General features: G+C 37.5%; 1 protein-coding gene across 1 annotated transcript in view; it reads left to right on the top strand.

Moving 5' to 3' along the window:
* Positions 1-27,670, top strand: part of LOC6040158 (GATA-binding factor A) — an 80,430-nt gene that overhangs the window by 42,619 nt on the left and 10,141 nt on the right. The window contains exon 2 of the mRNA XM_038264582.1: positions 23,332-23,659. Within this exon, the coding sequence (XP_038120510.1) occupies positions 23,419-23,659 (241 nt within the window). The 5' untranslated portion in view covers positions 23,332-23,418. The remainder of the gene's footprint in view (positions 1-23,331; positions 23,660-27,670) is intronic.

Here is a 27,670-nt window from a genome sequence, read left to right on the forward strand (position 1 = left end):
CGCGGCTCCCATTTCGATGTAGATTTATAGCCTTTCTGCAAGAACTCAAATCGTGATGGCGTCAAGAGAAATTCTTTCTCCGCCGATCTTCCGTCCTGGCGTCATCGTCGGGAAGCCAACGCCGTTATCGATCCAATCTCCGCTGTGACGTTGTCCGGGTCTCCCACGCCCAAATTCATTCCATCTTACATCCCTTTTTCCGGGTTGCCTGCACCGAAGACGCGGCAAACTCGAATTTGAGATTAACAAGATCTCGAAAGATTTGTCTCCTCCTTATCGGTTTCCGTGGCCACGAAGCGGTTCAAGTCGTCGGTACAACTTGAAACGAGATTTGGCTGCGCCAGGTCCCGACGGCGCTCTCGGTGACATTTTCCCTTCGTTGAAGAAAACAGACCCCGGGACTATTAAAATGTTTTTCAAGGCAGTAAAAAAGAGTCGGGGTCTTTCGCTGGCTTTTTTTTAGGGAAAAACGTTCCACTCTATTAGTCGGTTTGACAAATTTATCCCGGAGAATGATGGGTGTTTTATGTGATTTTCTTTTGCTTTCTCAAGACCGGGAAAGGGTTGAGCCGCTGCTTAAAAGCCTTTTTTCCGTTTGTCCCACATTAAAGTTTTTACGAGTTTAATTATTTGAGAACCAGAATGTCCACGGCGGTTGATGCTGCTGGTTTGGAATCTCTTGAGAAATGGTTTCATCCCACGGTAATGATCCTGCTGGAGATCGTCTCGAACTTACAGGTTGTGAGCAGATGATTCATTTCCGTCACTTTGGAGACCGCGCGGACCAGTTTCCTGTGACTCGCAAACAGGAAAGACCACATTACCGCAGTTAATTGAAAGAAATTAATCTAATTTCCTTACCCGGCGGCGGCCCCACTCTGCTGTTGGGGGCCATTTCACTCACGAGGGCGCTCCCCCAAAAAAACGACAACTTTTCGAGACGGGGACACCAAAGTTCGATTCCATGTAGCCACTAATGGAGCCCACGATCGCCTCTTTTTCCTCCGTTCAAAAGTCGCGCCGCCGCCATTGGAAGAAATATTTTCGAGCATTTTTCAAATTTGTCGGCACGTTTTAAGGTTCGTCGTCCACAACCGCCGCCGTGCTAACGCGCTTTTCAGAAAACCGGATTTCGAATCTGGCGTCGTCGATCGGCGCAATCTTCCGCTTCTTTTGGAATGCCCTCCAGGGTCGGGTGCGTCCTGAAAACGTTGAGATCTCTTTTTTTGCCCGCACTCGCGAAGACGCCACCAGCAACGGCTGGGGGGGAATTGCGCGAATCGTCCGTACTTCATGCCTGGTCCTGGATGGTCGCGGGGATATTTACGACTTGCTCGTCCGTAATATCGTAAATAATTTCTCAAACGCCATCTTTGCTGGCCGTGGCATAAATCTCGAGGGTGCGTGTTCGTTCCTTTCTTTGTCTTTGCTTTTTTCAAGTTTTATTTTGCTTTTTAATTACATTTTTTACTTCGATCATGGGAAAATTCGCCACATGAGGAAACAGAGCACTTAAATAATCTTGATGTTAATTTTTGTATCTGATAAATTTGGTAAATATTCTTGGAGCGTTTGGTACGGTGTGTCCACGCATCCTTCCTTCCCTGTAGATTATGTGAAATGTGATCCCTTCTCAGAATCCTCTCTGCGGTTTACATAACGCAGTAGGGCTGGCCGTTTTAATCATTGTATTACATTTTTGGGTGTTCTCGGATGTGCTGCAATAATTAATATTGAAGTGGAAAGTGTGTGGGGCTTGGGGCGTAATCTAATCACAAGACTTTGAAGCATGCTTTCATCTGCCTGGTTGTCTATTTAAAAGTGTTTTTTTTTAATCTGTGTTTGTGATCAGATCAAATTTATAATAATTTATTCCGTTGCACATTTATTTTTCAAGTTGATGTTGCCCTGAAAAATCGGTCCGAAAATTCTTTTGAAAAAAAAAAAGTTTTATCGATCAAAAACAATTTGAAATGTATTTTCCTAGATTTTCCTGCATTCATAATTATATTTAGTATGTTTGGGCTGGTGATTCGTTGAAGTTCTTAGGATGATGAGCGTACAGAGTGTCAATCGATATCTATCTTTGTTGGATGACATTTAAGGACTTTGGCGTTTTCGTTTTGCGTCAAATTTTTAGTTTTGTTATATCAGGAGATATAAGCCATTTTCTCGTAAAAAATATTTTTTTGAAATATCTTGCTTGCTTATAACATTAAATTATACATTTTTGTCGGAGACAACATAATGTTTAAGCACTGATTCAAAAGTTATAGTGGGTATGTGTTCTCAACTTTTTTATCAAGTTGCTATGCTTTCGATAACACTAAACCCAAAAAATGTTACCAACAAAGATTGATTTCGGTTGACACCCTGTATGTTCGTCACCCAGTTTTTTTCTGAAACTTAAAAAGATAACGTTAACAATTTATTCCACATAATTTTGCCATTCCGAATACTGTGAAATTGTATGAAAATCTTTTAAAAGGTTGAGAAAAATATTCTACTATTGATTTATTATTAAAACATCGAAGAAATTGATTAAAGCGTTAATGATGTAAAATGTGTTTCACATACTTTCATCTTTTTTTATTTATTCATTTTAAAACCAATTTTGATTGAAGAAAAAAACACAAAATTTTAATTCTGATTTAAACCTTCAAATATGCCGGAGACACCAACTCGATCAGAAATATGTTTGATGTAATCAGGAGGACTTTTTCATAACAAAACAATAAAATGCGGCGAACATCCAAAACTAATCAATCATTTTTATTCTCTGTTTCAGGTACAAAAGCATTCAATAAAATATTCTAATGGTTGAATGATCCTGTGCACCATTTTGTAAGTCATAAGAAATCGAATAAATTTTTTGATAAAATAGTAACCTTTGTTCCTTGTCAAAGCATGTTTTTTTATACTTTATTAATTATTTTAATCATTAAGTCAGGAGATTTACTTCAAGTTTGCTTCAAAAAGTTCACCGGTTGAGCAAAAACAACAAAAAGTATGTGGACTGATTGTGCATTATGTGCATAAAAACACAGCTTTTCGAGTTACTGAGAAATGTCTGTTTTTTAAGCTCAAATGCATTACTGTTAGATGAAATTGGATTGAAAAATTCTTAAAAATTGTATGGGACCATCCATAAACCACGTGGACACTTTAGAGGGGGTATGGCGATTGTCCACGATCCATACAAAAAGTTTTTTTGTATGGACAATTGTCCAGGGGGTTAAAGGACTCCCAAAAAAGTGTCCAAGTGGTTTATGGATGGTCCCTATTTTTTTTTCAATTAAAATCTATTAGCTCAACACTGGAGTGTCAAAATTACATTTTTTTTAGAAAAATGTTCTTGGTGAAACTTTTTACAAGCTACATAGTACGTTGATTTCACTGGCCTATGTTATCGATTTAAAATTAAATGAACATTCCGAAATTATTTGAAGGTGAAATCGATTTTTTACTTCCACCCAATGTTAAAGACCGAGGGGATAATCCTCCCGAAAAGAAACATGAGGAAAGTATTATTTTGCGAGAGTAAAGACCTCTCGCGTGTTCATTAGTTCATTGAAACAGTTTATCCTATTGAGTGGCCTATATGGACAAATGATTGCCACTTAGTCACCGAACCATGGTGGCCCATACGGCAAAGGCACGGTTCGATGTGCCGAAGGGCTAGGGTTCGAGTCTCGGTATCGGTACTTTTTTTTTGATAAATGAACCCATGAGTAAAGTACTCTCGGTAATTTCGGGATTTATCCTCTCCGTCCGCACACAGTACCATTTTACTACCGACCCGGGCTCTTTATCCCCTCGTTTGCCGATGCCCAGTTCTGGGTGTAAAACAGGTGCCGTTTCAGAGTACTATTCCATAAATATATGCAAATTTGCAGCAAAATAATGGTATCTTTGATTGCTTATAAACTCTATCCTTCAAAATTCAATATCACCTGATCTAAGAAGAAAACAATTCCATAATTAGAAAACCTGAGTGAAATTTTCTCAGGAAAACTATGGCGGGATCGAAACTTTAGTTTAAATTGGTGATCGAAGTAAAAATTATGCAAAAAAATTTTCACGCTAATTTTTTTAATACCTTTTATTCTCACTTTTTCGATTTTATTTTATTTTCTCGTGTTCCCGTATTTTCCGAGTTTATTTTGAGCAACTTTTGTTTACTTTATGTTGTTTTTGTTTTATTTCTAGTTATTTTATTTGCACTTTTTCTTCTGTAGAATAATACTATTAACATTTAAATAAAAAAAAGATATGCGCAGATAAATATTCTGGGGCATAAAAAAAATTCTTACTGGGCTGGAACTGGGCATTTGCATACGAGAGGATAAAGAGCATGGTTCGGTAGTAAAATGGTACTGTGAACGGACGGAGAGGATAAATGGTTAAGTCACTAAGTGGTGGTAATTTGTCCACGTAAGCCACTCAATAAGATGAACTGTTTCAATGAACGAATGAACACGATTTGTTGTTGTTGTAAGCGCGAGAGGTTAATACTCTCATCAAATAGTACTTTTCTCTTTTTTCTTTTCGAAAGGACTATCCGCTTGTTCTTTACCTTTGGGTGTAGGAAATGAAAGTGTAAGGAAATGTAAATTTTAAGAGCTCTGCATTCCTTGACTTTTTAGAGATCAAGAATTGGTTGAAAATTGATTTTTAGATCGAAGTCAGCCTAGAGACGTCCAATTTTCTTCTAAATGAGTCCTAGATCAACTTTCTACTATTTGCTGTTCCGGAGAAATCGCAGTTTGAAGTTGATTTTTGTTTTTGGGCCCGATTTGAATGATAATCGAGATTCATACTTGTTTTGATGGTATCACCAGCTCCACAAAATTGAAGCTTGATCAGAAAGTGTTGATTTCAATTTTGCACTTTTTTGGAGTTCGATTTACGTAGAATGACAGATGTACCAAAACTTGCGCAATGATCTGGCCTACAAGCCAGTGAAGTTTAAAATAACTCAATTAGCGGCCAAACAGCCTCAAAAACCTTATTTTTGAAAAAAAATCTTTGGCGGGTTAATTCTTTTCAAATGAAAGGACTTGTTGCGTCCAATCAAGCTCATTTTCGAGGTTTGGGCTCAGTTTAGTTACCGGATGAAGCTCCTGATTTCCCGCAAAAAAATGTCATTTAAATAGAAGACTATTATGTTTTTCCTAGTTCTGGTGTTATTTACGTTTTCAACCAAACATAACATTTCCCGTTTTGCAATAAACTCATCGCAAAAAATGCCTTTGTTCACTATCCCAAATAATTGAACCCGATTTGACTTGCAAAACCGTCTTTTCCCAAAACATTTCCAACGGCTAGAACCGCGAGTCTTTCGTGCCCGCTAGCCATTTTCCCATTAATTGTACTATTCCGCATGTTCGGAGCGGGCCGGGAGCCGCCATTGGCCACATCGGCCCCATAAAACCGGCCGTAAAACAAAATGATGGACCGCAATAAAATTATGAATCATGGAATTTTGATACACTTTACGACCATCAACACCCCCTTTTCCTAGCCTGAGGCTCAGTGCGTCTAGCGCGCGATTTTCTAAGACTTGACCGCGCGCGCCATTGCGGCCATTATCATACCGCATCACGGAACGGTGGGGCGGTAGATTCGGGATGATTTCTTAATTTTTACGAGCTGAAAAAATACAATTAGCTTATCTGATACATCTGATATCTCAATGCGTAATTCCAGCGAATTCGACCGCAGCAGCGCGAGCTTTCGTTCGTATAAAATTTACAGCTTTTTTTGTACAATAGTTTTATAGATCTTTTATTTCTTTGGGCTCTCTTTTTTTTACAACATTACGCCCGGTAGACCCGACCGGAGGTCGGTGTTCTAATTGAATTCACCTCTCTCATGCCGCGAGAAAACTTTTTCTTGGAGTGCCTCCCTAGCGTGATTAGGAACATAAACACACAGGTCCAGGTGAGGGTGTTGAAATTGCCTTTTTATGGGCCGAATTTTGACCAGTGTTTTGGTTCCGCCTTCAAACGATGCCGTCCGACGACGGTGGTGCTTTCGTCCTATAACTGTCAGGCGGCCATTTTCTCCCACCCCGAATGTGGCCAAAACTCCAGAGGGGTTTATTCTTTCTAAATTGAATCCTTATCGTGACTGTAAATCGACAGTTTTACGATCGTCATTAGCACGACTCCATTATCACTGGCGCGGTGGTTGGCGGATTGTTTTTATTTTAGTTTTGTTTTTGATTCAGTTTAGTTGGCCCGAGGAGGAGCAGGCGGAGAAACGTGCCGAAAAGCGGCGTCTTTAACTTTGATCATGTCCGCGCTTCCGAGTGGGAAGAAATGGGATTTGAGGGGGACATATTTTTTCCAGGTGTCTTTCCCGACTCTGCTTTTGGATCCGGAGCAATCAACGAGTGCCAATCTTATCGAAATCGGTAGCAAAAGCTAGAGTGGAAGGTGGTACATTGATTTACCGCATTCAATCCGGAAATTGGATTAATGTTTAGTTTGACCCAATCTCTTCAACAAAAAGATAATTTGCCACTTATATTAGATCTATCATCGGGACTAAGTAGAGTTACCCACTTCATCCATGAGTCCCAGGGAACTCAATTTTGATCATACCTCATCAAAGCCAAAACTGCTTTGATCCAAGCCGTCGTCGTATCATGCGCCGTTGACATGGCTCACCGCCATCGATCGATCGAATCTTGAATCGTTTATGCTAATTTGGTTCACGGTCTCGGTCTATCTATCTAAATCTGTGGTGCGGTCCCCCAAAGTGCTACCGAATGGGTGTAATTTATCAACAACAACGATACCGCCGCCGGCGGGGTTTCGTTTTGTCCCATTAGTGTTCAAATTTGAAGACCGCGGGGATTTTTCAGGGATAATTTGGTCTAAATATACCGATATCGGACATCTCGTGTGCGTCGTTGGTAATTATGTCGGAACCTGTTGCGTGAGACGTTTTAAGACACTCTGTCAAGATGATGTTCATCGGGTTAATCATTCGAAACCATTGATGATTTCACACGAGATATATCCGATTCCCGATACCAACACGTTGTTTTGGCTGATTATTTTTTTTCAAAATGTACCTGAGAGTAAAATTCTCTCGGCCATTTCGTGCTTTATGCTCTCATTTTGAACCTCTCACTTCGTTTACTGTAAGTTTTTGCTCTCAGTCTGAGAGCTGTTTTCTCTCGAATGGGTTATGCGCTGTTTGGGATGTTGGTATAGTCCAAAGGGGCCATCCATAAACTACGTGGACTTTTTAAGGGGTTTAGCGGTTGTCCAAGCTCCATAGAAAAACAGTTTTTTTTGTAGGACAATTTTGTGGTGGTTTACAGTTGGTCCCAAAATAAAATTTTACTTCGGGAAGAACATCAACTCAATCATCTTCAGGTGTTCTTCAGTTTACGGTGCAACGAGGTTAGGACACTCAGTTCTAAAGTAACTCCCCCGATCGGTCCCTTCCACAGAGGCGCACCCCTTCTTCATCTTAGCGCCTCTGCTGTCGGAACATGATTTTCGGCTTTCCGGCAACGATCGATATTTCTTTCCACTCCTTCCCGCTGTAGTCTTCCCCAAAAACGTGGACATCGTCACCAAACTACCATTACCCCTTCATCGTCGTCGGCATTCGGAACCTTTAATCCCTGCGTCCGTGTCTGTCTTTGGGTTCTGTGGAATGCCTTTTCGGAGAGCCTGTTACGCCTGGTGTTTTGATTAATTAATTCACCTTCCCGGCTTCGGAACTTCGGCTTAAGAATCAAAGAGAAACAACAACAAAATATTGGAATTCCTCAGACCGACGGTGTGTGGACAGTATTTTGAAAGTCTCTCTTTTTCTTTCTTTCTCCCTCTCCCTCTCTCTCTCTTGAGAGGTGTCCGAGCCCAAGCATATGCAAATTTCCGCCGCTCGCAAATGGGACATTTTTACGACCACCATAACCGTATATTATGGGCCACTTAAGGTTCTCCGTCGAGGCCCCCTTTTGAACTGCCGGAACCGAACCGAAACGCACTCTTTCACTATACTTCTGGAGTTGCCGCGATCGCGAGTGTCTTCCGCCCGAGAAGCAATCACTCAAGAGTCGTTCGCGATCGGAAACGATCGCGCAAATCATAAAAGAGGTGACCCGATCGCTGGACCAACGATTCTTGATGATCGTCGATGCCGAATGATCGATCTCCCATTGAGTGTGTTTGTGTGTGGCGATCGTCGGTGATCGTCGCAGAGACAAAGACTGATCGCAAGCGCGAGCAAGAGTAATGTGAGTGTGAGTGAAAGGGAGGAAGTGGAAAAAAGAGAAAGAAACGGGGAGAAAGACAGAGAGAGTGCGGAGAGGTGGAAAAGAAGTGTGGAACGACAAAATGCATATTATATGATAATTGAATACTTGATCATTTATTGATTTTAATGGAAATTGTATGTTTTATATGGTCACCTGAAGGGTACGGCGGCGCTTGAGAGTGGTGTCGTTCAGGACACAAAAAGTGGCGAAATTGACTGCGGTAAGTGCAGTGACGTTGAGCAGCGAAAAAAATAAAACGTCAAAACTAGTTTCTTTTTAAATTGACTTTGTAAATGCGCCTCGTTGGACCTAATTGATGAGGACGGTTATTGTTTCAATAATTTCGTTAAAGTCGTTTGCAACAATGTTGCATTTTCGTTGTGTGTTCTTTGAGGTGTTTTACATTTGACATAATTTTTATATTCGGGACACAAGTTGTACATTTCAGGATGCTGACAAATTGCATTAACCTAAATTGGCCTTTAAATTATGTGCACTGAAGTTATGCAATTCTAGTTTATGTTCATTTTACTATGAATGCAAGAAGAGCAATTTTTGGTATCAAGTGACTAAAGTTTTTTTCTATAAGAATGAAGAGACTCACATTTTATAGAATGAAATAGTAGTTTATGGAACGAGCTCCTAAAAAAGGATTTTTTCGGTCCGAGTCATATAAGTTTGACCGAGCTGGATAAATACGACGAGTGCTGAAAAAATCGATGCAATGCAACAAATTGAATACTTTTCTGTGAAACGATTGGTTCCCCTGCTTGAATGCTATTTGCCGTCAAGATAAGTGTAAAACTCCATAACAGTATCGAAAAGAAACTTTTTGCGATTCCGTCGTGAAAATATTGACTTTTCCTGTCATTCTTGAACGACGAAATAGCCTACTTTTCTGTACCAAAAATAACAGAATCGAAGCAACACTTTTCAAAATAAATGCTGAAAAGTTCTACTTTTCAGCACTGAAATGGATGCTGAAAAGTTGAACTTTTTAGCACTTATTGGGAAAAGTTCTACTTTTCAACATTTTTTTTTATTTAAACGATTCGCTGACTCAATGCATGAGCATTTGTCTGTTCTGTTCAAAGGGTGTTTTTCGGGATTGCAAAAAACGTTGTATGAAACTCGTTGCAATACTTGATTTTTTCATCACTCGTCGTATTTATCCAACTCGGTGAACCTCGATGTATAAATGTACGTCTCGTGCTGAAAAAATCATCTTTTTGCTCGTTGTTGCATAAACTACTATTTCAGCACTCAAATGGATGAGCTGAAAAATACTTTTGCAATTATTTTTGTCCTTCTGGAGAAACAAAACGGCCTACTTTTCCCTACCAAAAATAACAGAAGGGAATATTTATACCTTTTAATATCAGTGCTGAAAAGTTCTATTTTTCAGCAGTTGAACTTTTCAACACTTGTATCGAAAAGTGAAATTTTTCAATATTTTTTTTTATATTTTGAACGGCGAATTTACTTAACACAGGGATAATTGACATTAAATTTCATTAAAAAAGCGTTTTACGGAAATGCAAAAAATGTTGTAAGCAACTTGTTACAAAACATGTTTCATTCAGCACTCGTCGTATTTATCCAACTCGGTAAACCTCGTTGGATATGTATACAACTCGTGCTGAAAAAATCTGCTTTTTGCAACTTGTTGCATAAACTACTATTACAGTACTGTTTAGTTTGGTTTCTTGAGAATGGCTGGAAAATCGATTTCGAGATTTAAAAAATCAGATTTTCAACAGGATTATTGTTAAAATATAGATGGTTTGCCAATCTAAACTGCTCGATTTTTCAACTACTGAACATGATTTTAAACAAAAAACGAAAAAAATTACAACTGAGTTGTTCTCTTGAAATTTGAATCAAATTCACATGCTAAGTTTTAAATTGTTAACAATATTAATTTTAAAGCTCTGAACTGATTTCACAAAAAATTGACTGCCCTAAAAAGCAAAAAACAAATAAAAATTAATAGAATGAATATTCAATAAATAATTGGATTTTTGAATGTCTTAAAATTTCATTATTATTCAAACTGATGATCGATATCGCCGATACCTCTCCAGCTGATTCCATCTCCAAACTATTAAAAAACCCATCGCGCGCTATCCCTTTCATCTTCCACCTACTCCATTAGTGAAATTAATTGCAGCAAATTAAAATTCTAACACCAAACATTATTATAATGTATATGGTCATATAAAACACACACACACACACGGCTGATTTGAATAATTCTTTATTTGTTTTAGGTTTTATATTCTCGTTTTATTGGCTTTCGGTTCTCTTTTCTTTTTCTTCCTTTTTCGGCACTACAATCAACCACTTAGAACTTTGTATTTGAGAGGGAGAAATTTTTAAGGAAAGTCCTAAACTCCTCCGAGGATCGCCCACCCGGGCCAGGACATTCCTCAGGAATTCCTGGTTGTCGTCGAATGAAAAAGTGACGAAAGAAAAAGCTTTCAACGGCTGCTGAGTCAGCCTGGCTAAAGACAAAGACGACCATGACTAATCCATATTCAATTTTTGATCGCACACGAATCTGGTCACGGCGGTGTTGACAGAGGCTTCGCGGTTTACAGTCGTCTTTCGAGTAGTTTGGTAAAATGTACGTAAGTTATTTTATTGAAATTACTTTAAATGTTGGAAGACTGTAATTCCTTACATAATCGAATTCATTGCTTTAAGGCCTATAAATTTCAGACAAATTAAACTGTAACCAAACAAACTACTCGAAGTTTGACTGTACGCGGATCAAAGCTCGAAATTGAATTCGCTCGTGCCCGCGTGAATTCGCGACAAAATCGAGCGCGCGCTGGACCGCATCGAAGTGGGATTTTTGGCGGATTGTATTGTTGGCATTTGGCATGGTCGGGAAGTGACTTTTGATGTTTGATGTCATACTCGATTAGCGGGTGCACCGCGAGAGTGAGTCTGCAGCAGGGCCGAATGCGAACGCAGTTTCATTCATAAATTCGAACACGGAACATGGAAATGGTTTTTAAGAAGGGAGTGAGCAAGATTGATCTCGAGGACCTTTAGAATTGGGTGTTATTGTGTCGATTAGTGTCGATCAAAACAAGACAGAAGTTTGGACATATCAAGTTTCGAAAGATGCGAGGTTATAAAAACTTCCAAATTAATAATAAAACATTGCGAAGAATTGCTTTGAAAGATATTTAATTATGGAAAATCTGCTTTTTTTAGCGGTGATAGAATATATTACAAAATAAATTATTTCAAGCATGTGCTGTCACATTGAACGTTACTCAATATCACAAACATCAGTTGAAAAGGAAGTAAATAAAAATTGTGTTCAGGGATTCAGCGACAAACATTTCATAGAAATCAGAGAAAAAAGAGTTTGGACTGGGAATGAACATTGGCATATTAAATTTATTTCATTTGCTTGTGAAGGGAGTTTATTAAGGTTGCATGTGGAAAAATATACCTTTAAAGTACATCCAGCAAAAATTTCAAATTTTCAACGAAGAAAGCAAGAAGACTCCCCCTCTTCCGCCTTTAAACTTCCTCCCAAAAATCCTATTGAAAGTGCACATTTTTCATTCAAGAAAAAACAGAGAACCGTCCGTCTGTCCGTCCATGGGGAGCTGCCAACATAAAACAGATTCTTTCCATTAACTTCTTATCGGTGGAGAGGCGCCATAAGCGCGTCGTCGTCGTCGATCGACCCTGGTGCGAGGGAATCGACGCTGAATTTGTTGTCTGGAGTTGGCCATCGTGGCTTCGTCTGCACCGATCGCGGGAAGTGCCGGTGAACTCTGGTGGCCCCCGAGGACGGAATCTGTTTATTCTCAAGCTTTTTTCTTGATGCGAGATCTGTTTGTTGGGGATGTGCGGATCTTATAAGGTATAAGGTGGGTTGAAGGGTAAGACTCCGTCGGAGGGAGATGAAAGATCTAAAAGGTTGAAAAGCCGAGGTACATTTTAGCAACAAAAAAAGGACGTACCGATGAAAAATGTCGCTCAGTATTTATAAGAACTTTGCCAACGAATTTGCCAATTCAGTTTTTTAAACAAATTTTTCGAGAGAGATTTATACCAAATGTTTATCGTTGGTATAAATCTCGCTTTCAATTCAGATTTTTTTTTACTTTTATATATGGCAACATCATTGCTGAAATTACTACGAATCTACGATAAAAGTGTAAATTGCCTCTCACAAGTTTGAAATCCACAATAAAACAAAAAATAGGCATATTTAAACATTTTTAGGAGAATTGTACAATGTTTGCCGAAATGCCAAATTACATTTAATTTAGTGCGTCCAGTTTTCCGTCAAAATGCTAGCGGAAATATAAGTAAAAGTTCCTGAGGGGAACACCCTTAAGAGTATCGGGGCCGGCATTTACAAAGCGGATTCAGTGGCAGTTTCATTCTCAACTTAATGTTAACATGTTAGGGTTAATGTTAACATTCCATAGGTCGCCTCCCTAAGGTGTCGTGATAAGGTCCAGTTTGTGACGATACACTACCTTCCCTTTACTAAGTAATCGATTCCAGAAGGGAAAAGATCACCAGTTCTGTTGGTCCGAGCCGGGATTTGAACCCCGATCTACCGCTTACGAGGCGGAAGCGTTACCACTGGGCTACGTGGCTCGGAAATATACATTTTTTTATTTTTTTTGATCATTTTTCTAAAATAAAAAAATAATGAAAGAACTCAATTTAATATTATTCACTTCAATTTATTGATCATATTGAATTTATCTGTTCGTCTGAGAATTTCATATATCGAGATATGTTAGATGATACCGTCAGTGGGGGTGACTATGGGTCAAAAAACGGTACACCTCTCGAAATTTCTTAATAACAAAAAAATTAAATAGCATCGAAAATCTTTCAGCGTAGAGTTGTTCTTAGATAGTTTACTAACATTTTCCCAAAATATGGTGGATTTTGATGAACACTACCTTAAATGCCAATAGTTAGAAAATTGACCCAATTTCACCCCTTAGAGGGGGTTACATTGGGTCAAATGAAACTAAAATGATGCTCAAATACAACGATATGGTAAAAACAAGTCATCCAACAGCGTTTCTTGTTCGAGGGATTCGTATTGACACGCTACAATGTTTGAAGTGGAGATTTTCAAACATTTGGGTAGTTTTCGAGCAATTCTAACAAAAATATTAGAAAAATGATTTTTCGAGAGGTCTTTTTGGGCCAAAAACGTACCCCAACTTTAGACATCTGCCAAAATAACAGGATTTTTTCTAGGAACGAGATTTTTTCAGCGAAGTCATCTTAAGATGTCCCCTACACAACCCCTTTAACTGAATTCAGTTTCATTGAGAATAACCTGAAAAATGGTAAAATCCGTAAAAAATCACTTTGACCCAATCTCACCCCCCAGTCCCAATGTCACCCCCACTGACGGTATTTAATTCTGAAGCATTCACAACTGGGAATAGATCTTGTTTATTTGTTAAGCAACAACAATTACGATATAATGGAATGAAAATGAAATATTACACCCCGATGGTTTGACACCAACTGTTGTCAAACGAACGGGGTCACTTTTTAGTTTGACACCCCTTTTACACGGAGTTCACACACACTACCAAACATTTCTTTTGATAGTGTGCGTGAGCGCTGTGTAAAAAGTGACAGTTCGTCACTTTTTAGTATGACTTTGACCCACCAACGGGGTACAAACTAGAAAAGTGTCAAACGAAAAAGTGGCCAACCATCAGGGGTTGAGTGTATAATTTTGGTAGGTTTTCAAGCGAAGAGGTTTAAATATGGAACTACTAAAATACTTTTTTTGCAATGAAAAATCTTATCTTATGTGCCCAAAAAATTCAAACAAATTTCAAAAATTTGCTCCAAACGTTTGGAAACTTTGAGTTGTGATTGTATTTCAAGTGAAAACGCAAATTTTTAGGGTAAATTCAATGCTTATCTAATAATTTACGAGCTCATATCAGTAAGATTCGTTTTGGAAAAAAATATTTGCCACAAACTAACATATTTCTGCATTATTTTTTTCCAATTCAAATTCGTTCAATTTAACTTCGTATTTTCTCCAACTTGTCACAGATACAAATTTAAAAGCCATTTTTGCCTTCCTCACCTTACTGAGGAAAGGCTTTAAAATCACTCGGAAAATGAACTTTTTAATTAGACCTCCTAGACCTACCTTCATTTGTACATATCGACTCAGAATCACCAGCTGAGCAAATGTCTGTGTGTTTGGCTGTATGTAGACATGTGTACCAAATCAATGTCACTGGAATATCTCGTCACAGGCTCAACCGATTTTGGTCGGAATGGTTTTAATCGATCCGTCTTAACGTCCCCTAAGTTGCTATTTAAATTCATGCAGTTTTATCATGTATTTAAAAAGTTATGTTAAAAAAAACTGTTTCATATTAAATTAAAATTATGGTAAAAAGGGTGGTTTTTTCATGAAACCCTCACATGTTACATATTTTTAGAAAGCATATGAGACCTTTTAGGTGGAGTAAGAATTTCCAAGATCTGACTTACCTATCTTAAATTACAAGCAGTTTAAAAAATGGTCTGAATTCACATAACCTCAACTGGTCGGGTCTGATCGCCACGAAAAAGCCGTGTAGAGGGATGCCATTTTCCTCAAAGACCGTGTCTGTATAATCTTGGCAAAAAGTCTGTAGGTAGTCTGTTATTTTTATTAGGACTTCTTAGGTGCTGCGATCACGTTAGGGGAGATCCATTAACCATGTGGACACTTTAGGCGGGTTGGAATCACTCTATAAATGAGAGGAAGGCACCAACCACCTAAAGGTGGATTATGTACCGTTTTTTTCATTGAATTCGTTTAACTCACTAATAAAACACTCTGATTAAAAAATAATACCTATTTTTTAATTTTTGTTGGATAATATTAATCAGAACCAGGATAAGAACAATTTTCGGTTCATTTTATTATTTATTATATATTATTTACTTTGTTGGCATTTGTTTATTTTTAGACTACATAATAATGCAAATGATTGTGGATGAATAAATAAATAAATCCAACAGTTTTCAATAAACCATTTTAAAATCGTATGAAATTAGACAAAAACGTTTTTATAGTATAGCTATTGAAGTACTTACCAAGCTTAATAATTTTGTATAGAATCCCATGGGCAACCAAAACCTGAGTTCAATTTTTTTTAATCGAGGTTTCTGTACACAAATGATTTATCCTTATTTTAAATTATTGGAATATCGTGTCAACTGTGTTGCAATGTGTGAAATTAACGAATTTTCATGTCATGCATCTAAATATTTCACCAAATGCAGTAGTTGTTCGATAACTAGGCTGAGAACGTAGCCAAGTGACCGAATGTTGCTCGTTAACTGGGCTGAACCAAAAATAACGAGGGGACCACCGATGCATAATATTTTCCAGATGAAATTTAAAAATAAAAGTTAGTCAAATTTATTAACAATGCTTACTTTTCATATTTCTTCAATTGTAACTTGAAATAAAACAAAAGTTTGAATTTTTTTTTTTATTTATTGAATATGATTTTTGCATCCATAGAGTTATCTGCGTGCGCATGTATTGCGTGTACGTACACGAAAAAGATTGAGGTTAAATTTTGTACCCGCCAGCAAAACAAATGGGGTGCTAGTGTGCGTGAGCTCGGGCTTAGATAACTCTATTAAGCCCTCGGCCATTTTGGTTTGTTTTGGTTTTTTGACGTTTGTCTGCTTTTTAAGTGGGCTACGGCCCAGTTATCGAGCGACTAGTTAAAAAGCAGCCCAGTTAATCAACGTCCAGTTACCGAACAACTACTGTAATCGTTAAAAAAAGGTAAATGGTTTGTAAAAAAATAGCAAAATAAAATGGCATACTTTTTTTAATGCATTGAACTGATTAAAATTATGGGTAATTCTGGCAAATTCTGCTGTTCGTTTTCAGTTAATATTTACTGAAAACTGCACTACTGAAATTTTCAGTTAGTTTTTCGCTGAACTTCTGTTGAAATTTGTTTGAAGCTGTCAAAGTTTGCTGAAATTTCAGTAAGTTTTCATTTACTGAAAATTTCAGTTGTACAGATTTCAGAAAATTTAACTGAATTCAGTAATTAGAAATTGGTGTGGATTGTTAAATGTTACATATTAGGCCATTGCAAAATTATTTTAAGTTCCAAATTCATTTTTAAAATTTCTCCAAGAATTGTTGGAGCAAAACATTATTGACCTTGATTGTGTGTTTATGTTTTGGTATTTTTTTTTATTTACATATCATACCTTAAGCTAATAATTGATTTTTCGCTCCAATCGAGTTAATAATCGGAGAGCGACCCCACTTCTCTCACACAGTTCTCTCTCATTGCGCATCCCTTTGCGCACTATCTCTTTTCGCCATTGATATTCTCATGAGCGTGTTTGTGTGTGCGCAGAAGAGGATACAACAACGCAATCCAACGAACCAATCAGATGCTGATTGCCCTTCCTCTCTCTCGCGCGGACTGATCGCGTTACCCCTCCGCGGGACAACCAAAGAGTGAGATAGATAGACGCTGATCAAGGCAGACAGAGATCAAACCAGTTTGCCTCTTTTTGATGATGTTGGTTGGGGAGGAAGAACCGATGAAAAAGAAGGCAAACAAGGAGCTTGGGATTCGAGAGAGGAAGCGCATTGTTATTTTTATAAAAAAATATTTGAAAAATTAATTTGAAGTAATTTAATTTAACCTTTTTTGCAACCAAAATTGCTTTTTTTGCTTGAAATTCTCATTTTACACCTTGAATGGAGAACATAAAACTAAAAGTCCAAAAACAGACCAACAAACCATTTGCGAAAGAGGCTGTCCAATAAAAGCGATGAAAGATGGAGATTGGAAGGGAGTTCGTTTGGTCATGGCGCCGCCGCCGTTGCCAGAAGGGGTCAAGATGCTCATTATGTCTGGCTTGAAGGGGGGAGCATCGCGCATAAGTATAGGAAGTCGAGATGAATCGCACGATGAGTCGCGAGAATATCTTGAAAGAGAGAAAAAACTGGGAAAGTTTGGAGAGGATGCTGCGATATGGCGGATAAAAACCGAACGGACGGATGGGATAGGAGATCGAAAGGAAGGAGGTTGCGACGACAAATGACGACAGGGTCGTTATTTATGACGGTCAACGGTTCGTGATTAATTGTATATTTTTACGTAAGGAAAGGTATAAATCAAAACGAGTTGTGGGAGTTTGATGGATTGCTTATATGTTTTGGTGCGGGGGAAATTCGTGCACAGTTCTGGGGAAGGAAATGAGGATTGGTGAAAAAATATGGCTGCACTTGTGAAGTTTGATTTATTCTTTAGAATGATTTTGAAAAAAAAAATGACTTGAAAATATATTATATTAAAGACACGATTATCCGATTGTGCTATCTTATTTTCGGTTGTCGAGTTAAACTCATATGACCTTAAAAATAAAATAAAAAAATATACAAATTGAAATTACAAGCTATGGTATCAACATTTGAACAAATAAAGTGTTTTAAAATACATCATTCACGTGTCCAGTTGTTTGGCAATCGTTAGTTCCCAAAATGTCAAAGCACTGGCGAAATATTTTTTTTTTGCAAAAAAAAATAATGGTGCTTACGGAATTTTGTACAAAAGCAACATATTTTTATACAAATCCAAACATCCTAAACATGATTATTAATGCAGAAAAATACATTTTAGATAGTTTTCAGTTGCTTCGACTTCTATGTTCATTAAAATTTTGTTTTTTTTTTAAATATTTTTTTGCCCGCTGATTTTTCGGACCAATTTTGAAGGAGGGTGCACAGTGGGCGAAATGGAACCCAAAATCGGACTTAATTGAACGCGGCTGATTCCCTGGTATGTAAAATAGTGTTTCTTATGTAAAAAAATCCGGGAAATCGATTGGTGATGGTTTCATCCTGGGTGATGAATAGAGAGAATGCGTAACGTGATTTTCGAATGGTCCCACTTTGTTTACATCCACAAAGTAGGAGGCTGTTCAAGCACAAGCATGACTTTTTTCTTACTGGAAAATGAGCTGTTTTATAATCAGTAGCTTGTGTTTCATTTTTTCTAATATTTTGCATATTTTGCTGGAAAATAGTGTGTATTTTCAAATATCGATCGGTTAGAAGAGGTTTCTCTTTTTTACGGGTGACGAAGAACTGGGGCGAGAGTGTCATTCTGCGATGTTGCAGATAAATTCCCTGGTTGATTTTTTAATCCTGCAGCTCTTTCTGGTCCAGCGAAAAAACATCGCTAATTCTAGCGAAACTAATTCAACAAACAGAGAAGATTTTCAGTATACCAGGTTTTCAAACGGAATCAAGCAATAAAGACAACTTTTGGATGGATAAAACCGCATCGACTCCATTAATAACTTTCATTCATAATTATGAAAAATGACGATCTCTCCTGTAACTTTCTTAAGATTTCTTGACTTAAACTTCAGGTCCTCAAAAGCCACACATTTTTTTCATTCTTCCAAAAAAAAAAACAAACAATTTTTTATGATCGATAACAATACTCTCTACTTTTGGCGAACAGTAAATTGGTTCCACTTTGACAGTTCCAAATTGAGGCCGTTTTGCGAACCACTATTCCGCACCCAGGTTTCATCCACCGCACGAAACAGCAAAGGGTCCATTTTGCCCAAATACCCCATTTTTTAACATTTTTTTTTTGAAAATCGGTCTGTATTTAGAGCGGAGGCTTAATGCGGCCATCCAAAATGCACTGTACTTATGTGAAAATGTCCCAGGAATCCAGTAAAAATAACCACTTGCTCCGCAAAAATCATCTATGGTCCATTTAACCCCAATTTCGCTATAAAAGCATTTTAGGCCGTTTTCAAATGTTAGGTCAGATTTTAAAAATCTTAAAATATTTTTATCATAAAGATCAGACAATTTTACATAAGAATGACGATTTGCACTTGATTGTTTGACACATTTATGTTGGTATAGAAATTAAACTAAATAAAAAGATTGATGAATCAGTTTTGGGCCAATTTTCTCAAACGCAGAATAAACTGCCATTTACATAATTTTTATTTTGATCAACATAAATGTGTTAAACTATCAAGTGCAAATCGTCATTCTTATGTAAAATTGTCTGATCTTTACGATAAAAATATTTTCAGATTTTTAAAATCCGACCTAACATTTGAAAATGGCCAAAAATGCTTTTATAGCGAAATTGGGGTTAAATGGACCATAGATGATTTTTGCGGAGCAAGTGGTTATTTTTACTGGATTCCTGGGACATTTTCACATAAGTTAAGTGCATTTTGGATGCACTTTTGGATTGCGTCTAAGACAGCTAAAATCGGATGAAATGGCGCAGAGATATGATTTTTTGAAAAAAGTGGTTTTGCGAAAATCGACGAAATTTGCTATTTTTCGGACCACCCTTACACGGCATAGGTCACCCTAATAGCCGAACAAAAAAAATACTCCAGAAAAATTTTGAGCCCGATCGGAGAACTTTTTTTTCGAATCATGCTGTTTTCGTAGGGAATTGCAGAGAACATAAAAAAGCAAACAAACTACAACAAAAAATCTTCGATAGTAAGAAAATTTGGAAAACTGAACATTGAAAAACTATTAGACTTGTATATATATTGCATTTTTTAACACATTCCAATGTTGAAACCATGACGTAAGATTCAATCTTTTAATACTTTTTTATTTGGTTGCCCCCTCGAGTTCAACCAGAATCGAGGGACACAAACTTCAAAAAATATTTATAACGGCCTTATAAACTTATCTAATTAAATAAATTGAACTATCAGAGATGAAATTTTCATAAACTCATTCATTATTTTTTCACTAGTGAATATCTGTGAACCAAGACAACGCAAATATTGTCCAAACTTCCAAAGAAAATCATTCGGCATATTTGTTTTTTGTTGTTGTGACTTTCACTGCCAGCACCACTCCAATTCATTTATTTTGTGTAAAATAAAAGGACCGTTTAATATTTGTCGTGTGTTGTTTCACTGGCGAAGCTTTGTACTGGCGTTTGGAGGATGCGAGAGGAGAGACAATTGCTATGTCTATGTCTTCTTTTGATAAACAAATATGGAGTTTTTTTTAAAGGTCCATTAAACCAAATTTCGAGATTTTGCTTTTTTGGTGTTTTTGAAACCGCCTTGAGTCAGGGGTATTAAGAGCGAGTTTTTCACCAATGTGTAACAGGTCGTATCGAGGTGCTCCGATTTGGATGAAACTTTCAGCGTTTGTTTGTCTATGTATGAGATGAACTCATGTCAAATATGAGCCCTCTACGACAAAGGGAAGTGGGGTAAAACGGGCTTCGAAGTTTGAGGTCCAAAAAACCTAAGCAATCTTAAAATTGCTCGCATTTCCGTAAAACTTCATCAATTCCAACTCTCTTAGATGCATTCAAAAGGTCTTTTGAAGCACTTCAAAATGTGCCATAGACATCCAGGATTGGTTTGAAATTTTCTCTTAGCTTTTGCAAATTACTGTCAAAAATGGATTTTTTAAAAACCTTAATATCTTTTTCCAACAGCCTCCAACATCCATACTCCTATAAGTCAAAAGATAGGCAATTTTATGGACTATAAGCCTATGGTATTAACTTTTTGGCCAATCGCAGTTTTTCTCATAGTTTTTCGATTTTTCTACAACAAACATTTTACAACGTTAGTTTTTGCCCTGTAGGCCTCCATAGCGGCACTTATTGGTCTCAATTTTGTCATATTCGGAATCCTCGGACAATTTCACGTAAATTAGAAGTATTGAAGTTGTAAATTTGATTGGAAAAATTGCCATTTAGAATGAATTAAAATATTTTTTAACAATTTGTTGGATAAGGGGTAAAACAGGTTTTCGCCTACTTGATACAGCATTTGACGTATTGATCATAGGGTAAATAAAATCTATTTCTTTTTCAAAAAATGTTTTATTTAATTATTTTTTAAATCAAAATTACAATTCCAATACTTCTAACTTCCGTGAAATTGTCCAAGGATTCCGAATATGACAAAATTGAAACCAAAAAGTGCCGCTATAGAGGCCAGCAGGGTAAAAACTAACGCTGTAAATTGTTTGTTGTAGAAAAATCGAAAAACTATGAGAAAAACTGCGATTGGCCAAAAAGTTAATACCATAGGCTTATAGTCCATGAAATTGCCTATCTTTTGACCTATAGGAGTATGTGTGTTGGAGGCTGTTGGAAAAAGATATTAAGGTTTTAAAAAAATCCATTTTTGACAGTAATTTGCAAAAGCTAAGAGAAAAAGTCAAACCAATCCTGGATGTCTATGGCACATTTTGAAGTGCTTCAAAAGACCTTTCGAATGCATCTAAGAGAGTTGGAATTGATGAAGTTTTACGGAAATGCGAGCAATTTTAAGATTTTTTATGCTTTTTTGACCTCAAACTTTAAAGCGCGTTTTACCCCACTTCCCTTTGTCGTAGAGGGCTCATATTTGACATGAGTTCATCTCATGCATAGGCAAACAAACGCTGAAAGTTTCATCCAAATCGGAGTACCTCGATACGACCTCTAGAACAAACCGAGCAATATTTACAAATACTGCCTCTTAAAAACACCCAAAAAGGAAAAACTGAAAATTTGGTTTATTGGACCTTTTCAAAAAAAGCTCCAGAAATTTTCCATAGTTGTGAATCTTAAGGCAAAATATTGTGCTTGTTTATGTTTCGAATCTAACAGAATTCATATTGTTAATGTTTCAATTGGAAAAAAATAAGTAGTCGCCAAAGTGTAATGTCCCTTGACTATATTTTGTCAATACTAACTAGGACGAACGAATTATAATTCAATCTCATTAAAAAATAGGTCCTTTAAGATTCGAAATCTGGTTCATTTAGTAATCAACTAAAAAGTTCATTATACTAAACTTTATACTTTCTGTTTATTTCACCTCAACTCTTATACCCTCACCTAATCCACCACTTCCCCTTCCAATTTCCAACTCTCCCCACACTTGTCGATTCCGTCAGCGACCGCATCGGGCGACCCATCCAAGCAAAAGGTGTGAAACACGTGTCAGCTGTCAACCGTCCACCGACGGCAATCGCCAAGGGGGAGGAAGAAAACGCCACAGTTTTACACGACAAAGATTTATCGATATGATAATTATCGCGCGACGCCACCTCACAAGCGAGAGATTTTGAGGACAGATAAATCTTCGTCGAAATAGAATCACGAGAGTTGGGAGAGGGAGAGAGGGGAATTTCTCTCAAACGATCAACAAGTGAAAGAGAGATCGTGTGAGATAAAACTAATGATGATCATCGCGAGAGCGGTGCGACATTCCAAGGGTATCGGATTTCAACGCGGTTTGTTGTACCGATCTTCGGTGGAGGTTCTGGAATTCCTTCAACGGCGTGACTCCAGGTGGAAATTCTTCAGCTGCGCTGCTCGTAACTCTTCATCCATCAAATGATACTGGAAATGTTAGACCCGCTCTTTTTTTGACGAACTTCCGTTTCTGGTAGTTTGCGACAAAATTTCCCATACGGTACAGCAACGAAAAAATGTAACAATTTGCCACTATCAGTCCAAACAAAGCATTTAGTGCCATTGTTCGGTATGTCTGGTGCGTCACGGAACGTTGAACCTGAGAGGTTCCAAGTCAACGGAATCGTATGGTGGAGTAAGCATTTTCCAGCCGGCTCTCTAATCATCGTCGTTCAGCATTTCAGCTGATATGCTGGTTGGTTGGCGTACGAGTCTTACTGTCTGCTGCTGATACTAATTTATTTTCTCTACACGCTGGTCCTGAGTCAGATAAGACCGCGATCCGTCAACGGTACGGCACCCGGGATCGCCGGTTTCGCGCACTGACGTTTAGACAAAACTTGAACACATGTGCGATTTTGATAAAGTTGATCGCAACGGGCACGAATTGCGTGCCTTGTGATTTGGGAAATTTTTATGCAATTTGTAAGGGAAGTTTTTTGATTATTTGGCAGTCCTATAAACGTTTTAAATTAGAATATTGTTTAAATAATGAAACCAAGGTATTAAAATCATGTTATTTATTCTCATTTTCAGACCACCTGCACTTCAACATTCCATCGAAAAAGTAGCTCCACGAGGGGAGAAAAAGCAGCAAAAATTCCCCACGCCGGAGTAGAAGTCATGTTTCACTCGACTGCAGCGGCCGCGTATTCCGACATGACGGTAGCTGCGGTTGCGACCGGCGGCAACTCGACCGGCTCCTCGTACCATCACCAGACGGCGGCGGCGGCGGCCGCGGCAGCAGCAGCAGCGGCCTCGAACGCCCCCGTCTACGTGCCCTCGAACCGGGCCCTGGGCCACACGCAGTATGGCCACGCGGCGAATTTCCCGGCCCAGAACGGGTGGCCGACGGATGGTTTTGGTGAGTGGATTTCCTTCATTACCACGCAATTCTATTAAAATTCCGATTACAAAAATTGAAAGATCAACAGAAATCTAGTTCTTCGTATTTATTTGACTAACGGTTTTTGAACATTTTGTCAAAAAAGTTCCAAAAATAGTTTGTACACACTTCGAAATATTAAAAAATTGGTTATTTGTTGCTAGATAATCAAAAAAAAATATTTCTCAACATTTGGATCGATAGAGCTGATTTTCGTCTAAAATTTCGTTTGCGTATCGTTTAGTTTAGATTTTTTTTGTTTTTTTTTGTTTCAAAACAAAATCCAGGACAAATTTACAGTATACCCATTTTATCATAAAATGTAAGAAATGTGAGTAAAAAACACTCAAAAAACGTTTTGTAAACATCGCCGAAGGCATTTTTTGCGCTAGAGCCGGGGTGCTCCAAGTTTTTGAATGGCGGGCCAAATTTGAAGCTCATATAAGCCTGAGGTCCAAATGTGCAAAAATGCCTATTTAAAAGAAAAATTATAACGTAATTTCAAACTATAAAACTGTAAAATACATCTATTGGCAGAAGTTTTTTGAAATTGTAGGTATTTTTTGGACATTTTCGTCATTGAAATATTAGAGAACAAAACATGATTTTGTTTCCAAACAGTTTTATTTAGCTGGTTAAATATTTTAAATAAATAAATAAAAAAAAAACAAAAAAAAAAATGCAAAAATATTGCAATTTTTATTCCACAACCAACAGATTAGATACACAATTTTGTAAAAAAATGTATTCCATACAATTGTTGCGTCATGACTTTTCAATTAATATGAAGTGCTGTCTTTATAGTTTTCGATTTTAGTAAAATTTGAACGTTTCATAAAAAATCACCACGCAGGCCACATTTGGCTTGCGGGCCATACTTTAGTCACCCATGCGCTAGAGTTTAGAATGAATCAAAATCTGGTACCGGAGTTATGTTGAAAGAAAATCGAGAAGATGGTCAAACAAATTTCAAATATAGTTGATATAATAACATTGATAAAGTGCATCGGTTTCAAGTTATTGGTAATTTTAGGTTACTGCTGGTCAGTGTTGGTATTCTCGCGCTCTCGAGAGAAAAATTCCTCTCTCTCGAGTTCTCGCCGCGAGTCTCGAGCTGCCTAGAGAAACTCACCGATTGCCCGTGCTCTCCCACGCGAACGGGCTTTCTCGCGAGCCAGAATTGCCCGTTCGCGAGAAGTTGAACGTGTTAGAAACGAACAGAAAACAACACAGCGATTGAAGTAACACCTCTATACCATCATCTGGTTCGCATACATAAGCCTGATAAACAAATTGATAGGGCGTCATCCATAAAGTATGTCACGCAAAAATCGGCCAAAATTAACCCCCCCTCCCCCCTATGTCACACTTTGTCACAAAAGGTTGAAACCCCCTTCAAAAAGTACGTCACATTTTGTCAGACCCCCCCCCCTTGTTTTCGATTGGATTTTTTATGCTTTTTATAAATTTAAACTCTCAAAATTTTGGTATTTTTGGCAATTTTAATATGAAAAAAAAGTTATCTAATTATTCATTTTTTAGAAATTAACAACAGTTTTGTATTTTGTTAAAATAAGAAGACCTGGTATATTAAAGTATTAAAGATCTTGAAAATTGTTTTTCACAGCTTTGTATCTAATAAGTTCAAACTATTTATAGCAGTTTTCTTTTGAACACCCTGCTTTCAAAATTATTATTATCAAGCAAGAATTAGCAAAATATTGAAGTTCCAGCTGAAAAAAAATGTGACTATATTATAAATTATAATGTGATACCGTCATCAGGGGTGACATTGGGTCTGGGGGTGATACAAAAATGCAGAAATTTGTATGACCCAATCTCACCCCTAGACCCAATGTAACCCCTGATGACGGTACTTCTTAATAATAGTAAGCAAACAATTTTAGAAAAGAGGATTTAATTTAATTGTGTACATTTCAAATTAATATTATGCAATCATAAATAACCTAGTGTGATGTCACAATCTGGCAAACCCCCCCTCCCCCCTTCGTCACATCTTGTCACACATTCTGTAACCCCCCACCCTCCCCCCCTAAGAGCGTACGTACTTTATGGATGACGCCTAGCTAGGGACGAACGGTTAGCACGAGGCGCTCGCGAGCGCTCGCGGCAAGAGCGAGAGCGCGAACGAAAATGCGAGCGCCAGCGAGAAGAGAAAAATGCTACAAGTTCTCTCGCTCGCTCGCGAACGAGAAATGCTTTCCTTCTTCTCGTTCGAATCTCAACACTGACTGCTGGTTGCTGAGGTTCAGCCTGTTCAAGATTAACTTTTGTGAAAAATGAGTTTTTCTCAGTGTCACCTAATTATTATTAATTCACCAACTCGCGATATCTCGGAAACTATTGGTTCGATTTTGTATGTCAAACAATGATACTTTAGTAAAACTTTCTGTTCTTTTTAAAACAAATTGTTTGGAAATTTTAGAATTAAGAGTAACCTGTTTAAAAGTTTAAACTACTTATTTTGTGCTTTTCAAACTGTTGGGCTTGATTTTTAAATTTCAGCATAAATTTTCATATTGAATGTCTAACCAATAGTTTAAAAGATTTCGAGAGTTGAAAAATGGCGAGTAATTAGGTGATACTGAGATAATTTTTTTTCACTACACCCAAAATTCCGAGTCGAGAGAATCGTTCCCTCAAAATTTATTGAGGGCTCAGCGCCAAAATCGAGAGAAAAGTTCTACCAACTCACACCACCATGAAAATGAGTTCATTCGTGGATTGATACAATAAATCTTCTACAAGTGTCATACATGGACATCTGAACACTCCTTAGACACTAAGCTGGGGCGGCCGAGGCAGTTAAGTCATTGGGTTAGTATGCCAAAGGTCAATGGCTCGATTCCCGTAGTTGTCACTCTTGGTTTTTTTGTTTTGACGGATGAACTTTTTTGCAAATGAACCTCGAGAGAATTATTCTTTCGCCCATCTCGAGCTGTGTTCTCTGTGTCCGTAAATGGTACCACCATTGTCTCGTCTCGAGGCCATTATTCTCTCAGACTAGCACTGCCCAGTTTTGGATGTAAATTTAAACTTCAAGAGATCTCTTAGCAACCAGTTTTTCGAACAACTAATCCAAAAAAAAAGGAAATAAAAAGGAAAAGGATTTTTTCTCAGCTTATCAACAATATGCTTTGCGTGTAAGCTTTTCCTTCATGAAACATTTTTCAATTGCGAACAATGGAATATTTTTTGAAAAATAATACTTAATACGAATGGGATAATTTATTTTGAAAAAAGGTATTGCCCATAAAAATGCGACATTGTTATTAGGTGAAAATCGGGACTATTTTTACTATTTATGATGTATGTAGCATGTGTACATGTTAAATAGGATCTCAACAAACAATCAATGCCTTTAAAACCATTCCCTTAGCATAAATTAAGTTACAGCTCAATGAAATTTTAAATTTTCCAATTTGCTCCACGCCCAGGCCATATAAAGAAAAACATACTTTTTTAATGTTGGTAAAGTTAACAGCCTTCAAGGTTATTGTTTTTGAGAGTTGTAAGAGTTAGTTCCACCGAATTTTGCGCATTCTATTTACCACTTATAGTACACAGAAAAAAATCAATTCCCGTAATCGTGAATTAAATTCACGAATATGAGATCCACGAAGGAATTTATTCATGAGTATGGTGCATTTGCACCATAAACGTGAATATATTCCTTCGTGGTTCTCATAATCGTGAACTGACTTCACGGTTTCGAGAATTGATTTTTTTCTGTGTAAAATAGTGAACTTTTCGAAAATATCCCGATTCTGAAAATGCATCAATTTTTGGGACTTTTTGAAGCCTGCACTGTTTCAACGAAAAAAATAAATGCTACTAATGATGGTAATTGATACTATCAGATGCTCTGATGTGACTTTTAACAATATAAGCCCGCTGGACACGCTTTTGAGCCATCGACAACGGTTTTAAGTTTGTTGATTTATTTTGACAGAACCACACAAAATAATA

The sequence above is a fragment of the Culex quinquefasciatus genome, chromosome 3 (genome assembly GCF_015732765.1).
Source record: "Culex quinquefasciatus strain JHB chromosome 3, VPISU_Cqui_1.0_pri_paternal, whole genome shotgun sequence".
NCBI classification, from domain to species: domain Eukaryota; kingdom Metazoa; phylum Arthropoda; class Insecta; order Diptera; family Culicidae; genus Culex; species Culex quinquefasciatus.